We start from the raw sequence: 18,353 nt of genomic DNA on the forward strand, positions 1-18,353 counted from the left end.
TTAGATTTCTAAGAGACCAAAGTTCGCATTGAAAAGTACTTAATTTCAAACATTTCTCATCCAATTTTTTTTAAAGATGCACTATAGAACTTTGGCCTGTTTATTGCCATCTGTGGTTTAGTCAGTTGTGCTTCACTGTCATAGTTTTCTCCATTTATGTACATTACGTTAACAAAATCTCAAGGATGAATGGTGTAAACATTCTTATTATGCACTTTCCAAAGTGAACAGAGGTAAGACAAGAACACAGTTTTGAATGCTGTTTTTTTTTTAACATTCTCAGTCAATCATTTTGACTATTTCACATATTTGTTTACTCTATAACAGTTAATATCAAAAACAAGTTTTTAATACATTTAAAAAAAACTTTTTTTGGAGTAGAAATTAACAAACTTTTAATCTTTTTTTTTTTAATCTTTAAATATCAGATTATCTGATCTCTATATTCTTTCTTACCATATGTCAGCAATAGTCTCATTTGAATCTTTTCATATAGGATTTTTAGGGAAAATACTGTCTTGGTTTGCTTGGTTTAAAGGGCTCATATGATGCGATTTCAATTGTTCCTTTCTCTTTGGAGTGTTACAAGCTCTTGGTGCATAAAGAAGATCTGTAAAGTTGCAAAGACTAAAGTCTCAAATCCAAAGAGATATTCTTTATAAAAGTTCAGAGTCAGCCACACCTACCTAAAACGGCTCGTTCTAACACGCCCCAACATACCTACGTCGCTCTGTGGGAAGATTTGCATAACGCCGCCCAAATGTTCACGCAAAGAAAGAAGGCGTAACTTTTATTCTCGCTGTAGTTTTGTTGTTTCCGCCGCAATGTCGTAAAGACGCTGTGTGCTTCGTTGTAAAAGCGAAACTACTTTGTTTGGTCTTCCAAAAGAGGACGATATCATGAGCTTTGTAAAAATCGACGCGTTTCAAAAAGGCGGGGCATAGAGGAGAAACAATAATGTACAGTATGTGGAAAATAATGTGTTTTTTTTACTTTAAACCGCATAAACACATTTCATTACACCAAATACACAAAATAATGTTCTTTTTAGCAGTATCATATGACCCCTTTAACTACTGCATCCCAGTTCCTTAAGTAACAATTGCATAAACCTGAAACTCAATAGTTTCTAATAGCACCATTGATAGATAATGGTTAATGGCCCTAAATGACTAGTTCCAGCACAAGCCAACAAACCACTGTGGAAACAGCACCAAACAGCCTCTTTTATGGGTGTGAAAATCAAGTAAAGCAGGTGTACCCTGGACAAATGGATGGACAGCCTGGAATATCATTATGGACGGGAAGAACAGATACTCGATGGCTCGGTAACCAAAACATCCTACCTGTACCATGGTCTACGGCGTTTCCTGCAGCTGATTTTAACTCAACATGCCTTGTAGCACAGGAATGAAATGTCAGTGCTTATTGTGGATTCACGTTTTTAGTACTTAAATAAGGGATACTGTACTTTTTCACCTAGCTGTGGTTGAGAGAATAATCTCAAGTGATATTGCCCAGAGCTAAGCCTTTAGACCCATGTAAGAACAACATTAATATCCTCAAGACATCAAAATGGGTCCAAAAACCATTCCCCCTTCCTCCCCCTAGATTTGTGCTTGTGTGGTCACGTTTGGCACCATTTTGTAGTGGGTCAGTTTTGCTGAGAGTCAATCAGGTGGCCAGCTGTGTTTGCCTGCGTTCTGACAACTATGCAGGAAACCGGTGCATCAAACCCACTTACCCCTTGTGCAAACACATGTTGTACACCAAACACAAGCACAGTCGCAGCGAAATAAAGTGTGCAAATAACCTGGAAAATACAACCAGAGATTTTGTTGTTGTTTTCTACATAGTTCACATACATAGTCCTTTGTTTGGAAAGAGTCACTGGCTCCTAGAGGAAAGGTTTGTCACTCAGAAGACTTAATGAATATCAATTTGGTGTTTGGTGACACAAACGAGTCAAAACTTGCAAGAGTAGTTGGGAGAACGTTTTAGCTCATCATATTGAATGCAGCTTAATACATTATCTTATGAAATGCTGAAGAAGAAACGCGAGATTACTGGGGGTCTTTAGGAGGAACATCTGAGAAGCGAGAACGTGTTCCTGTGTGAAAGATTCCTGCGAAAGCAAGCAATTTTGGTCTCTGAAAGTGTCCAAATGTTGTTTTCGTTCTGTGTCTGGGAGAAATTGAGATCTTGAAGAGCTCTCCAGTCCTTTGTGACGCCGCTTAAAGACAAAGTCAAATATGTTTGCTTAGCATTAGCAAGTGTGATCCTGTCAGGCAGAGCCGTGGAGGAACGACACCTCCGTGGGACTCCCAGGCGGCTGCTTTGAAGTCAACGTTTGGGAGTTTGCGGATGGGGGTGGATCCGTTCCTCTACTGACGGGTGAAGCCAACCAGCTGTTAGATGCTTCATGCTGGGATCATTTTGAAGTTCATCACCTTCCATTGTATGCTAGGCCATTGTTATAGCACCATATATTCACATTGACAGGTCATTTGTATTGTTTTTTGGGATATTATGTTAATTTCACACTTATATGAAAGAAAAATCAGCGATGAGATCTCAATATTGCAATTAATTCTGATGGCAGTGAGATGCCCCAAATGCATCTCATCTAGAGATTCAGATAAGATTTCAACAAATACTGAAAGTGTTGAAATTTCCAAAATCAAGTCTGCAGTCAAACATCATAGATCTCAATAGGAACATAAACATTTCTCATCAAATCCTCTCAAGGCCAAATGATCTGAGCTCCTATCCACGTTAATTGTATTTCCGTACACTCTTACTGTGTGTCAAGTTTTCTCATTTCTGTCTATTCCATCTCCGAAAAGGTAATTTTAGGAGAAACATCTGAGATGAATTTGAAGCGTAAAAGAATCTGTTTTCTCAGTGTTTGTTCTTCCATGTGACCTTGTTTGTGCTTGGTATGTTTGGGTTGAATACACTGGGTTTAAGTTGAAACATAACGGAGACCTCCATTAAGTCTCCTGAGCAACTTCTAAATAGTGGCATGTTCTTCTGGGAGATTTCCGACATGTTCCCGGCATTAATATTAGCAGCATTAAAAAAACAACCATTGTTTTAGAAGGTGTGTGGTCCGTGAAAGGGAAGTCTCATTCAAACATGCTCTCGGCCATCTGGTAGTTGTTGAAGTTTGGCTTTTGATTGCACTCTGCTGGCTCTGGAAGCCACTGCAGACCCAGCGCAGCATGGGATACATTTAGCAGGGCACGGCCACTTAAGATGCGAGTGGAATGCACTCTTCCTCAGCGAAATTCACTCTCAGCTGACACGGAGAGGTGATTTTTCAAACAGATGCCTAAACAGACTTCTCGCTCTGTTAAGTGTGGCTTGCGTTCAAATGACCAAATTCCAAAGCAAGACGTACTATTGAATGAGTTTGCAAATTCAGATGAGTTTGGATGGCTGATGTGAAAAACTGTATAGTGGTGGCACCAAGTTTGTAGCAAAATATGTTGTTAAACTTTACTGTTTGTCACTAAGATAAATAAATGAGGTTGATTCTAGCTGTATTTTGTGTAAAATTATTTGTAATTGTACTGTGTTTTTCCATAGATGCAAATTTATATCTCTCACAATTGTGACTTTTATTTCTCATAATTACTAATTGCAAGTTTTTCATCTCACAATGTGACTATTTCTTATAATCGTGGCTTTATTTTTCACAATTGCAACTTTTATTTCTCGTATTTGCAATTTTTTATCTCACAATATGACGGTTTCATGTAACAGCAACTTTATTTCTCACAAACGCGTCTTTTATTTCTCGTAAGTTTCTGATTGCAAATTTGTAACCCACAATTGTGATGTAATATTTTAAAAGTGCAACTTTTATCTCAGCATTGTTATTATTTCTCATAATTGCAACTTTATTTCTCTTAATGTGGCTTTTTTTCTAGCTGCATCTTTTTAACTCACAATTGTGACTTAATATCTTAAAAGTGCAACTTTTGATCTCAGCACTGACTATTTCTTGTAATTGCAACTTTTCTATTTATCTATCTATCTATCTATCTATGTATCTGCCTGTCTTATATACTATAGCAAAATAAGGCATACACACACACACACACACATATATATACAGTATATATATGAATGTGAAAATAAATTTTAATGTCCGATTATTATATATTATATACAAAATCTGAAAGTTACATCAGTTGGTTCATTTTATGGCTGGGTAGGAATGCGATTTCTGTGGTTTGTCACCTCACCTCGCCTGATCCTGTCTCTTTATTTCAGTCTTGGCCCTCTTGAAGTGAAGTGAGGTGAATTCCTGACTGCGAACCAGGCACGTTCTGGAAACTACTGGAAACCATAACAACCTGCCAAAAAAGAGTGGGGGGTTTGGATGGGACAGGATATAGATGCTGCATCCCACTGATATGTCGTTAATTTGGGGTTTGCCTGTTAGCTAGGGAGTTGACAACTGGACCTTTTGTTGCAGGGCAGCATCTCAATGTTTTGTGTGGCCGCTAATGAGGAACTAATTAGCACCTTCAATAACAGCTGAGGTAATCCACCCCCTGTGGAAAGCTAAGGGCAGCCAAATTAACTTTGCACAATAAACTCTAAATATTGAGTCACCGAACCCACATCCCACCCCATACAGAAGGGTTTTCCCAACTAGAATATAGCGCAGCTGTTCATAAAAAAACTGTAGATCTTAACAATGAAGCAGTTCTGTAAAACATGAAAACATTTTTAATTTTAATTATTTGCAAATAAATTAAAGATTTGGTGATGTGAAAAAGATTTTGGAATGATTATTTTTTTAAATATATTTTATTATTTTCATGCCCCATCAAAATTACCAACTAGTTTAACATGTTAACATGTTGCTATGCGGTTACCAGGGTGTTTAAAATGGCCTTAAAGGAACACTCCACTATTTTTGAAAATAGGCTCATTTTCCAACTCCCCTAGAGTTAAACAGTTGAGTTTTACCGTTTTCGAATCCATTCAGCCGATCTCCGGGTCTGGCGGTAGCACTTTTAGCTGTAGCTTAGCATGCATCATTGAATCTGATTAGACCGTTAGCATCTCGCTCAAAAATGACCAAAGAGTTGCATGTTACTATAAGGTTGCTAGGTGGTTTTAACATGTTGCTATGTGGATGCTAGGTGGTTTTAGCATGTTACTATGCAGTTACTATGGTGTTTAGAGTGGTTTTAGCATGTTACTATAAGGTTGCTAGGTGGTTTTAACATGTTGCTATGTGGATGCTAGGTGGTTTTAGCATGTTACTATGCAGTTACTATGGTGTTTAGAGTGGTTTTAACATGTTGCTATGCGGTTACTAGGGTGTTTAGAGTGTTTTTTACCTGTTGCTATGCATATAGAGAATATAGAGATTATCTGTTATCGACTATGAAAAAATTACCGTACTTAATGCGAATTTAAATTTGAAACCCCTGCTAAATTGTACAAATGTGTCATCATTCAATATATTAATGAAATAATACATTGAATATTGACCAAAAAACTTTGTGCCAGAAAGCCGCTGCATGACTGCAATCATTCTTCTCCGCATCATCCTCATAACACAAATGCGTTTCCACACATGGTGGCTATTATCCACAGGCCCGTGTGTCCTTGTAGATGATGCAGTTGGAACAGAATTACCGGCCTTTGATAATGATAATCATTCATGAAATGACAACTAGCAATGATCTCACGCAGAGAAGACCTGAGATCATCTGAGGACGATGAAAGACTTGGGAAACCGCATGGTGTTACGTCTCTCTGCTCTGTTTGATGGTTAAATGCTATGGGCAAACCAGTTAACGTTTATGACAAAATCTGAGCACTTCATGTCTGAACAGCATGTGCTGGTGTTTCTAAATCACTATGTGCGGTGGACTAGGAGTGACGCTTACAAAAATAATACATTTTCAATTTATTACAAATTATTTTTTAATTTTTAAATTTTTTTTTAAATAAGCCTATTCATATTATCAGCTAACATCTTAAAATTCAGACAAAGAAGTTTAAAAGTTGCATTTAAACTATGATTTATCATTTTATTGTTATATTTAACAACATTTTAAAATATTAATTAGATTTTTAAAGAAATAAAAAGTAATTTCCGTGATGCAAAATATTGTGGATGGATAAGGCATTGATATGTAGTTGCTAGGGTATTCAGAGTGTTTTAACATGTGGTTGCTAGGGTGTTTAGAGTGATTTTAACGTGTTGCTATGTGGCTACAAGGGTGCTTAGAGTGCTTTTAACATGTTGCTATGCAGTTGCTATTGTGTTTATAGTGCTTTTAACATGTTGCTATGCAGTTACTAGGGTGTTTACAGTGGTTTTAGCATGCTGCTATGCAGTTACTATGGTATTTAGGGTGGTCTTGACATGTTGCTATGTGGTTACTTGGGTGTTTAGAGTGGTTTAAGCTTGTTGCTATGCAGTTACTAGGATGTTAAGAGTCATTTTGGCATGTTGCTATGTGGTTACTTGGGTGTTTAGAGTGGTTTAAGCTTGTTGCTATGCAGTTACTAGGATGTTAAGAGTCATTTTGGCATGTTGCTATGTGGTTACTAGGGTGAGTGGTTTTAACATGCTGCTATGTGGTTACTAGGGTGTTTAGAGTGGTTTAAGCTTGTTGCTATGCGGTTGCTAGGGTGTTTAATGTGGTTTTGGCATGTTGCTATGGTGTTAATAGTGCTTTTGACATGTTGCTATGTGGTTACTAGGGTGAGTGGTTTTAACATGCTGCTATGTGGTTACTAGGGTGTTTAGAGTGGTTTAAGCTTGTTGCTATGCGGTTGCTAGGGTGTTTAATGTGGTTTTGGCATGTTGCTATGGTGTTAATAGTGCTTTTGACATGTTGCTATGCGTTTATTAGAGTGTTTGGAGTGGTTTTGGCATGTTGCTATGGTGTTTAGAGTACTTTTAACTTGTTGCTATGCAGTTACTACGGTGTTTACAGCAGTTTTAGCATGTTGCTATGCAGTTATCATGGTATTTAGGGTGGTCTTGACATGAAGCTGTGTGGTTACTAGGGTGTTAAGAGTGGTTTAAGCTTGTTGCTGTGCGGTTACTAGGATGTTAAGAGTCATTTTGGCATGATACTTTGTGGTAACTAGGGTGTATAGAGTGGTTTAAGCTTGTTGCTATGCGGTTGCTAGGGTGTTTAATGTGGTTTTGGCATGTTGCTATGCGGTTGCTATGGTGTTTAGAGTGGTCTTAACATGTTGCTATGGTGTTTAGAGTGGTCTTAACATGTTGCTATGTGGTTGCTAGGATGTTTAGAGGGGCTTTAACATGTTGCTATGCGGTTACTAGGGTGTTTAAACTGATTTTAGTATGTTGCTATATGGTTGCTAGGATATTTAGAGTGGCTTTAAGATGTTGCTATGCAGTTGCTAGGGTGTTTAGAGTGTCTGTAGCATGTTGCTATGAGGTTGTGAAGAGTTTTGGATGACAACATTTTTCAGTGTTTTTTTGTGGTAAGTAGGTCTCTGTTGTCTGTAAAAAATTTCAGAGTGAGCTAATAACCATGTATTTGTTATTTTGTCCTAACTTTTATGTAACTGTTTTAAAAAGTTAAAGAAAGTTGTGAGAATGTTCCCTGTTAGCTAGGTAGGCATTTACTAGAGTGCTTTGGGTGGCTACTAGGCAGTTGCTATAATGTTTTGTCTGGTTGCTAGGTTGTTCTAGCTGGTTGTTAGGCAGTTGCTAGAGTGTTTTGGCTGGTTTCTATGATGCGTTGAAGTTTTTTTTTTTGCTGCTCATTTTGTCTTTTTTATTAATTGAATATTAGATTGTTCTAGTATGGTTCAATTTTTGGGACAGAAGGACCATGAAATTCACCTCCCTGTCTCTGTTTCTCTTCAACACCTCCACAAGGCATTTGGTGCCTCCACAGAGAGGATAAGACATGGAAATATTTGCTCTACATGCTGAAAACGTGAGAGGGTGGACCAGTCTGAAAGACCTTTTATTCAAGACAGACTGGGTCATATCAGTTTAGATTGTATCCAAATTAATTCCTTGTTGAATAAAAGGCCAAAAATATGAAATTGATTTCTCCTCTTTGGTCTCTTTGTTTGTTTTTTACAAACCAAATAAGTCTAACAATCAGAGACTTCACTTTGGCATGACATTACAAATACATACATGGCTCACTGCCGTAAGATTGTTTGTTTTTGTGCTATACACCAACATCATAAACTAAATATCCAAACAACAAGGTCTTTTCAAATCCTTCATGCTATGATTGCAACTGCCAACAAAGAAACGTGACTTAACAAATGTGACATTGCACCCTCTGCTGACACTAAAGCAGACCTGCAGTCCTTAAAAATGAATCTGTGGCTTTGTTCAAAAAAGCATGCTACCATACTACTCATACTGTTTCTGCAGTACTCTGTGCATTTACTGTGCAAAGTACGCAAATTTATTTATGAAACCGATAAAGCAAAGCATACTGAAATAATCAAATGTCCAATGATGAAGTGAGATATAAGCAGCTAAAAATTATAAAGCTGCCTACAAGAATCTAGCAATATCCTAACAACCACCCAGAACACCCTAGCATCCAGCCAAAACACTATAGGAACTGCATAGCAACCAGACAAAAAACAAACAAACAAAAAACCCTAGAAACCACCTAGAACAACCTAGCAACTAGCCAAAACACTCTAGCAACTGCCTAGAAACCAGCCAGAACATCCTACAAGTCACCTAGAACAACCTAGCAACCACCCAGGACACACCAGAAACCATTTTGAACCCACTAGCAACCAGACAAAACACTCTAGTAACTGCCCAACAACCAGCCAAAACACTCTAGCAACTGTAGTTAAACACTCCAAAAACAGCCTAGAAACCAGACAAAAACCATAGAAACCACCTAGAGCAGCCTAATAACAGCCAAAAAACTCTAGCAACTGCCTAGCAACCAGCCAGAGAACTCCAGAAACCACCTAGAACAACCTAGCAACCAGTCTAAACATTCTAGTTGCTCCCTAGAAACCAGCCAGAACACCCTAGAAACTACCTAGAACAACCTAGCATCCACCCAGAACACCCCAGAAACCATCAACCACCTAGCAACCAGACAAAATACTCTAGTGACTGCCTAACAACCAGCCAAAACACACCAGCAACTACTGTAGTCAAACACTCTAGAGATGGCCTAGAAACCAGACAAAAATAAGAATAGAAATAAAAATAAATAAATAATAATAATAAAATAAAACAGAAACAAGCCAGATTGCTGGGCAGTTGGTAACATGTTTTGGCTGGTTGATAGGTTGTTCTATAGGTGATTTCTTGGGTGTTTTGACTTGATGCTAGGCAGTTTTTAGAGTGTTTTGGATTGGTCACTAGGCAGTTGCTAAAGTAATTTGGCTGGTTTCTAGGTTGCTCTAGGTAGTTTCTTGTTTGTTTTGGCTGGTTGCAAGGCAGTCGCTAGAGTGTTTTAGCCTGTTGCTAAGGAGTTCCTAAGAGCTTTGGCTGGTTGCTATGTTCTAAGTAATTTCTTGGCTGTTTTGACTGGTTGCTAGGCAGTTGCAAGAGTGTTTATGGCTGGTTTATTTAAATTACATTGATCAATCAGATATATAAGTTTAGAACAGCATTGAGAACATGCAGTGATTGGCATTATGGCTGTCTATGGGTGTCATCATGGAAACTCATACAGTATTATGTACAACATTAAAGCATCCTCAACGTTTGCAATGCATACTTTGGCTTTTAGCCACATATATTGCATTTAGGTCTGGGAAAACACGCATGTTAAAAGCCAAATAAAACACATGCAATGCATTTTCAGGACTGTCTTTAGATGGAACATAGACAAGAAGAAATGGCCCGTGCAAATTGTGTTTTTGTGTGCTGTTCACAATATGCTAAACTAGTCAAGAGATGAGATAGTGAAGAACAATTAATAAACATAAGAGTTGTTTTCTTCCATTTAAAATCCCCGCTGATTGGAAAACAAACAGTAGATTCATTGTAAGGAGACAGAAAGACAGGACCAGCATAAACCAGCATCCCAGCATCAAAACATACCTAACCAGCATATGCTGGTTTTTTCAACAGGGCGGACGGTGGTTTTTTCGTTATTATTTCCTTATAACGTAATGTATTGAACATTAGGTTCTTATTAAATTACGGTAATGATTTTGTCTATTTCTGACGTCTTTTCTAGATTATCGAGCTAATATGTGGCTAATATGTGGCATAATTTTATTGCGATTTAGTCTGATTTGTTGTATTCTGCCTGAAAATAATCGCTGTTACGTCAGGCCCGTTAACCCTTTCGCTAACTAACTTCTAACTTAAAGTTTAGAAAACACATTTATGACAATATTATCGTTTTTTTTTATTTATTTAAACTCACCTGACAGAGTGCTGTCTTTCTCAAATAGCAAGAGCTCAAAATGTATATTTTAAAGCAGCAGTTAAGTCAAAATAGACAATTCTGTCTTTAGGTGATTATTAATTGTTTGGAATTTATAGATATAATTTACAATTTTTGACGTCTTTTCTAGATTAATGAGCGAGTTGGTTTGTTTACATGTTGTTTTACGACTAATATGTGGCGTCTATGCATAGTTTTATTGCCATTTAGCTTGATGTGTTGTAAATATTCGGCCTGAAAACTGCGATCGATAATCTTGAGGAGTCGTGACGTCACGTAGGCTGTTTAACCCTGTAAGAAAACACGTTTCTGGTAATATTGTCTATTTTATGTTTTAAATAAATTCACCTGTGAGTGCTGTATTTATAACGTAGGAAGTACTCAAAATTACAATACTTTTAGTCTGATTTTAGTTCGATTTATCTGATTTGTTGTAAATATTCAGCCTGAAAATGGCAATCGCTAATCGCTGTGGCGTCAAGACGTCGGAGGCTTTTAACCCCTTCGCGTTTAGAAGACACATTTCTAAAAATCTTTTTTTTTTTTACTTTTTATTTTATTTTAACTCACCTGTCAGAGTGCTGTGTGTCATTTTAAAGTAGTTCAGCCAAAATGGACAATTCTGTCATTATGTTGTATATATGTATTATGAGAGTTTGTTGTTCCATCTACTGCGGACCAAATTTGATCTGTAGATGGATGGTTTATCTGTTGTAATAAGATAGTAGCCTTCTCTAACTTTCTCCTTTGGTGTCTAGATTAGAGGAACTTGTGCCAGGAACCAGTGGATTTGGCGGCAGGATTTCTGGCTTCCTCCTGGCGTTACATGGGAAGACATCGCTGAGGGGACGGCGGATGGAAGTCGTTATCCCGCTCATCTCCCTGCCCTTGGCCCTGGGTTTCATCGCACTGCGGTTTGTTTTCAAAAGGTACATATCAATATTACATCTATATTCACATTATGAGTGAATTTTGCAAACTCTGATCGGTCCTTCAGGACTTTCTAACTCAAACTAGGATGTATTATTCAAGTTTGTCTTTGAATGATTGAAATGAGGATATCAGGCTGAAGTTTAGTGCGTCAGTTCTGACAGAATGAAAGTGGAGTATTGTTTTCTCATGGTTTTCTTGTCAATATTTCCTTGTAACAAAAACCACTGGTGCAGTCTGCTATTTTTACACTGTCGCCATTATCTTTTTTGCAGCGACTGGATACTCAATGCAATTGTTTATTTTTTCTACTAAAGAACTGTTTGTTTATTTTGTGTTTATTTTTCATGGGCAAATATCACTAAGAAATATTTGTTTAAAATAAAAATTCGAAATCATTAATTTAATTTCTCAAAATAACCCACAATCATTCTAAAAAACTAATAAAATAAATGCAATTTAGAACATTATTATATTATATTATATAATATACTACCATGGTGTGTGTGTGTGTGTATATATATATATATACACATAATTTTACAAGAAATGTATTTATATTTATATTTTTCAAGATAAATGTATAGTTTTAAAAGATTATCATATAAAAATATAATAATAATAAAAAGTAGCCTAATAGTATATAGTAGTATGTTGTATATTAAATGTTATAATATATAAATATAATATATTAAGTAATCACATAAATATTTAAATTCATTAACTTTATACCTAAATAGCTAATTAAAAATATTAAAATCATTCAATCTGAATAATTATTAAATCACCAAACAAATGAATAAATTTTAGTAATGAAAAAGCATGACATATAATTTAAGAAACAATTTATTAACAGTTTAACAAAATTTACATTTTTAGGGCCCGATGAAATACGTTTTATTTTTTTCTCAAATTCTGTTAATTTTTTACCAAATTATGTGCTTTCCATTAAAAAAATGTTTGATTCAATTTTAATGGTTTACTTATTATTGTTTATTTTTCTGGTGAATGATGGCATACAATATTAATTTCATTTATCCTTTAATCAAATTAAATTTAAACCTTTTTTTGGCAAACAAAGTGCTGCACAGCAGAGGATTACTGTTAAAATTAAAACATGGGAAAAAAATTGTGATTATTCCTTTAATAAATAAAGTTTTAATACTAATAAAACAACAATTTTATGGTCCTGTTTGCTATCTTTGTTCATCCGCATAAGGTAATCAGACTTCATTGCGGACGTTTTTAACACATAAATACGGAAAAACACGATTCTGAGAGTTTCTTGTGGAATTTATTTTAGAAGTTGTTTCATGTTCTTGTTTGCTTCAGGGGTTAATAAATACCAGGAAATACATGCATATGTATGTAGCAAGTTCCTCTTATTGAAACAGAATAAAGCACATAAATGACTTTGACATATACAAGTCAATATATAAAGAAATAATAAAGATGTCTAAAGAAATAACTAATGTTTTGTTTTTGCTTGATTCGCAGTCTGCCAAGATGTTCAATTATGCTGGATGGAGAAAGACCTGCGATGCATTGTTTGTCATTTTCGCCGCTGTATTCCTGTTAACTCGCCTCATGGTTTTTCCATGCAGGTAATAACTTCGTCAGACTTCATTTTTTATTTGATGCTGATTTCAAATGATTTTGAATATGTTCTTTTCAAATCTAAGACATTCAGATGAAGATTTATGAACCGTATTTTGGTTCATTTCCAGGATCGTCTACACAGCTGTGGTGGATTCGTTGGACGTCTTTCCTCCGTACCCTGGTTATTATTTCTTAAATGGCCTGTTGCTGGTTTTGCAAGCTCTGCACATCTTCTGGGCTTGGTTGATTCTTCGAATGGTTCACAAATTATTTTTTTTAGGCAAAGTGAGTATCTTAAGTTAATGTTAATCTTAAGTTTAAGATTAGAATTTTAAGTTTATCTTAAAGTTAATGAGGTTATCCCCCTATTTTCTAAGTTTTAAAACCAACGTGTTTTTAAGGTGGAACGCGATGAAAGGAGCGATGAAGAGAGTGAAGCTGATGAAGATGAAGGTGGAGAAGAAGAACACACCTGGGAGCAGAAAAAGGGTGCCCTTAACTCAAAATTGGCATCATTGGCCAATAACTGTGTTCTGAACAATTTAACGAATCCGAGGCGAAAAATGAATAGTAGAACTCAGAAAGCCAGATAGCAATGCTACTTTATGTATTTAAACGTGTTAAATCATCTCCAACTTTCTTGGCTTACCTTGTTTGTCAAGGTCCTTCTGCAATTTCAGACCGCTGATGTTTTGGTTGCGTGAAAAAAATGCGTAGTCAGTAGATTGCGTAAAACAAAAAATACTACTAGTTTGTATTATTACATTACCATTGCAGTCTATCTTAAATAGGTTAAACTTTCATTTGTTTAAAGTTAGTCTAATTAATTATAGTGCATTGGTTGAGTAGCACTTTAACTCAAAATTAATTGTTAACGTACATAAACATTTTTCATAAACTGACATTTTTAGTATTAATTGTTGAAGTGTTGTTTAAGTTTGTTTACTCATTGCTGCAAATGTTCATTATGGAACAGTGATATGTAAAAAATAATATGTCAGCAATCCTGACTAGAGAGACCCGCAACATTTAGATGCAATCTTTTTAAATCCTCTGTAGAAAATAAAAGAAGAGATAGTTGTGTGCAAATGATGAATTTTCTGCAGTGGCTATTGGTTTCTAAATGGGCATTGGTGGACCTTTAGGAAAAACTTACGGCGCCATCTATTGGTGAAATGTCCACTTGTCTTTGTGATTCTGCTAATGAAAGATTTTGTTGCAAGGAAATATTGGAGCTTGTTGTGTTTTATAAGATGGCATTTTTTGCTGCACATTGCCTTACCAAATGAGGAATTATATGATTTCTCACCGGAGCATGTGCCGCGAAATCTTAAAAGTCAAAGGGGGTAGTTGAATTTGAGGACACCTATGTAGGCCCCTTGATTTCTTGAATATTGAATCTGCTCCAAGGGCTAAAGGCAAAGTGTTTTTGTTGTTCTAGATGGAGCTGGAAAGTTTATTTGCACAGTAGCTATAACGGACCTTTCATTCAAAACCTGTGTGTCTGTCTTACACTGTTTAACTTATGAAAGACCTGTGATTGTTTTTGTATGAATTTTCCTCATTTTATTGGGATTTACCATGTTCCGAGTTTGTTAATGCAACATTTTGTAGTTGTTATATATCTTGTAACAATGACAGAAGAGGAATATATTCTTATAATCTTCAGTACTGGCAATAATGCATACTTGCTTCTCGTCCGCTATTTTTCTCTGTGACCATTTGAATAACAATAAAAATGTTTTAGAATATGATTATCCTCAACTTTGCTCAACAAAATGTTTTTGCATTAGTTTAATACTTTGCATGAAAGGATAGTGTTGACATTATGGCTTTAGAAAGGACCGACATGCATTGTGACACAACCTCTTATGGGGACAGGACAGGGTATTTTATCATCAATTTCCAAGCAAGTGTCAGTGTAAGGGTCTAGTAAAATCATGTTTGGGTACGTTTTGTTTATCTTCCTCTCACTCAGTATGTAAATCTGCCCGTTCACTGTGGCACAGCCTGTGAAGAATTTGTTGTCCAGACAGTCCTCTTGAAGAATGGTCCACTCGTCTGTGTCGATGTCTAAACGTAGAGCCTGTCCTCCCAGCAGATAGAGGGCACCATTGAGCTCAGTTGCAAGAAGGTCGTAACTGGAAAAAAAGTACACATGTATCCAACAAGATGTTACTTGGATTTACCAAAGTGTGCAAAACTGATACAAGACTATTTGTGGTGGCATCTGTGGAGAGAATTGCCTTGTAAAGGTGGGCAACTCTAATTAGGGTTGGAGCTAAACTCAAGAGCCAATCACACCTGCCTACAATCTATGCTAAAATCCGCAGGGCAGTGAACCTTGAGGTCCAGAGTTGATCAAGCCTGGTTCATAACAAGTTGGACACAATTGCGTTTACTCACCGTGGAAATGGAGAATAGGATACCACGTCCCATTGATCAACCTCTGGCCTGTACCTCTGAATCCCACTGTAAACATCCCCATTCTCATCTAGACCACAGGCCACATAAATACTAGTCCCCAAAGTGACAGTGGCCGCCCTTTCCACAGCCCGCACCATGGGGCTGACGGTGTCCCATTCCTTGGCTCCCAAAACCAGCCTCTCTACGTCAGCCACAGGTCCCTCATCCATGCTACCGCCAAACACAAACAGCTGGAACTCCAGAGCTGATGAGCAGTGGCTGTGCCTGGACTTCTGCATCGCCGGGCCGTCCACCCATCGCTTGTCACCATGCTCGTAAATGCTCACCCAGTCCACACTATACCATAACACGTCCCGGAAGTAGCCTCCAGTCACTACTATGTTTTCCCCTTAGAGCAAGAAATAATATTTTAGATGGTGTGGACAGTAAGACAATGAAATCGAAATGCCCAATTCTGATTCTGGAGATCTACTTTCATGCAAAGTTCAGCTCCAATCCAGTGTTAATTTAGTTGACGAATAATTTTCGTCAACGACATTTTTTTCACTGACGACAATGAGACGATAACGAACTAAAACGGTTTATGAATGACAAAAACTATGACGTAAATCTATTGACATTTTCGTCAATGAATAAAAATTAGAAAATGTTAGGGAGGGACGATTTGGGAAGAGATTCATTCAGAACGAATCTGCTGCGTGGTTCGGAGGTTAGATGCGTACATATGAACCGGCGGGACATAAGCTAACATACACTTGCTGCACGTCGCATAAAACGTTCCAAAATGTCAATATGTGGGAGTAAGAGAAGAAATGCTTAATAAATGCACTGTAACTAAACCCATTAGATATTTGGCCGACTAAATTTACTGTAGATTTAGTAGACTAAAATCTTATGATATTTAGTCGACTAAAACTAGACTAAAACTAAAAACAATTCAGATGACTAAAATATGACTAAAACTAAATGGCATTTTAGTCAAAAGACTGACTAAAACTAAATCAAAATTTGCTGTCAAAATTAACACTGCTCCAATCCTTATCAAACACACCTGAACTAGCTCATTAAGATCTTCAGAAACATGTGATAGTTACAAAACAGATATATTGGAGCACTGAAGGTAGATCTCCAGAAACAGGATTCGGCACTCCTGACTTAAAAGTTTCATTTTGGAAAGGGCATGCAACACCTGAACAAGCATGATCCAGGTAGATCATTATGCTAACAACTTGTGGCAGGTTAAAATGTATAGGATCAGCTGAGGTCGTTACCTACTGCAGCCACAGAGTACTGTGTGAGACACTTCTTTTGCAAGGGTGGATGGGATTGCCACCTTCCACTGTAGGGGTGAAACTGATACAGCAACTGTGTTTCTTGCTCATGCGGTCCACCGAGAACAAACAGAGTTTCTCTTGAGCGGGCTCTAGGCATGGACCTGCCCATAGTCCAACTGCTGGGCAAGTTATCGTTCAGTCTACAAATTAGCTTGGCACGTGGGTCTGAACTGTTTATCTTGGACAGAAGGTCAGTCATGTAGGGAAGACTTAAGCACTCGGGTCTAACCAGACCCACCAGTTCCATGAAGTCCTCTTCCCGACTTGAGTCAAACGTTGCCCAGCGAAGGGCCACGTCAAGAGCCAGGTCTTCCTTGGGAATGCTTAAGTTGTCACTAGCAAGGAGGTCAGCAATGCTCTCCTTCGGAAGGAACATAAAGTCTTGCTCGGAGGCTAAGGCAGGTAGGTGGGTCAAGACGACATCCCTTGCTGCTGCGTAGAGGTCCAGACAGCCAAGCTGCCAAGCATATGCCATCATTCCCAAGCAGTTACTAAGATGCAATTGCCTTTCCAAGAACTTACAGCAGAGTAACCGAGCCCTGTCCAACTGGAGGAAGTCAGCAGCCTCCAGAATTTCAAGGACATTCTTGCAGTCTAATTTCAGCTTCAAGTTCTTTGTGAACTCCATTAGAGTCTGAAACTGCTGCAGTCCAACTCCTTTAATCTCAATGTGCTTTCTGGTGCTCTCACGACCACCGCCAAAAAACAAGGCTCGGAAGTAGGGACTCAGTTGAGCCAAATGCTCACGGTTCACAAAAAACAACTCCCCCTCCACCTGGAGCACTGTGTCAGGAGCTACATTGACAGTATCCTGATCCTCTTCAACTAAATCTTTCTCAGCTCCTAAGCTCTGGTCATAGGTACCTCTGTCTTGCTTTGCACAAGCCATGATTGTGCACTCCCCCTCCCAACACTCACTTCTCTGCTGAAGTGTGTCATGTGACAATTATATCCTTGCTCTAGCTTGTCACTCACTCTCCATGGGAATGGGGTCCGCAAGCAAATAGCTAAATATATCTCAGTTAAAGTGCTAGAGCAGGGGTGCCCAAACTCGGTCCTGGAGGGCCGGTGTCCTGAAGAGTTTAGCTCCAACCCTAATTAAATCAACACACCTGTCTTCAAGTTTCTAGTATGCCTAGTAAGAGCTTGATTCGCTGGTTCAGGTGTGTTTAATTGGGGTTGGAGCTAAACTCTTCAGGACACCGGCCCTCCAGGACCGAGTTTGGGCACCCCTGTGCTAGAGAGACCCAATTTCAAAAAGCACACAAAGGCTTTTGTAAATATTTAGGGCGTATCTTTCTAGGATTGTTGAAATCTTTCTTTTTCTTTCTAAGCTTTTTTTTCTCGCTTAATAAAAGTTCTTAATTGTCTCAAACCCATCAAAAATGAAATGGGCTTTCAAAAGATTGCCTTCCTCCCCGTCGGGGAATTGAACCCCGGTCTCCCGCGTGACAGGCGGGGATACTTACCACTATACTAATGAGGAGTGAGCTAAAAATGTGGCCAGTAGATGCCTCGTGAACTTGCCCCTGGGTTCACATAACATTGACTGGAATTGGTTTTTGGAAATGTTTTGTGAACTCCATTAGTGCATGGAACTGCTGTCCAACGCCCTTAATTTCAATGTGTTTCCTGGTGCTTTCCC

The 18,353-nt window shown here is 37.8% G+C and overlaps 1 protein-coding gene and 1 non-coding gene across 2 annotated transcripts; both read right to left on the reverse strand.

Moving 5' to 3' along the window:
* Nucleotides 1-14,681: 14,681 nt before the first annotated feature.
* Nucleotides 14,682-15,784, reverse strand: LOC107704491 (kelch-like protein 23). Its single transcript, XM_016507421.1, has 2 exons — nt 15,354-15,784; nt 14,682-15,088 (listed from the first exon to the last, which is right to left on the reverse strand). Exons 1-2 carry the CDS (start codon nt 15,650-15,652, stop codon nt 14,782-14,784), a joined length of 606 nt encoding a protein of 201 aa, XP_016362907.1. The 5' UTR covers nt 15,653-15,784; the 3' UTR covers nt 14,682-14,781.
* A 2,338-nt stretch (nt 15,785-18,122) lies between these two features.
* On the reverse strand, nt 18,123-18,194 carry trnad-guc (transfer RNA aspartic acid (anticodon GUC)). Its single transcript has one exon. It is a non-coding gene; the product is annotated as a tRNA-Asp (tRNA).
* Nucleotides 18,195-18,353: the final 159 nt, after the last annotated feature.

The sequence above is a fragment of the Sinocyclocheilus anshuiensis genome, unplaced genomic scaffold, assembly GCF_001515605.1.
Source record: "Sinocyclocheilus anshuiensis isolate Anshui unplaced genomic scaffold, SAMN03320099.WGS_v1.1 scaffold2468, whole genome shotgun sequence".
Classification (NCBI taxonomy): domain Eukaryota; kingdom Metazoa; phylum Chordata; class Actinopteri; order Cypriniformes; family Cyprinidae; genus Sinocyclocheilus; species Sinocyclocheilus anshuiensis.

Coding starts and splice junctions, on each gene's coding strand:
- LOC107704491 (XM_016507421.1), bottom strand. CDS start 15,652: ATGCAGAAGTCCAGGCACAGCCACTGCTCATCAGCTCTGGAGTTCCAG. Junction 15,089..15,353: donor TCCTATTCTCCATTTCCACG/GTGAGTAAACGC, acceptor CTTTTTTTCCAG/TTACGACCTTCTTGCAACTG.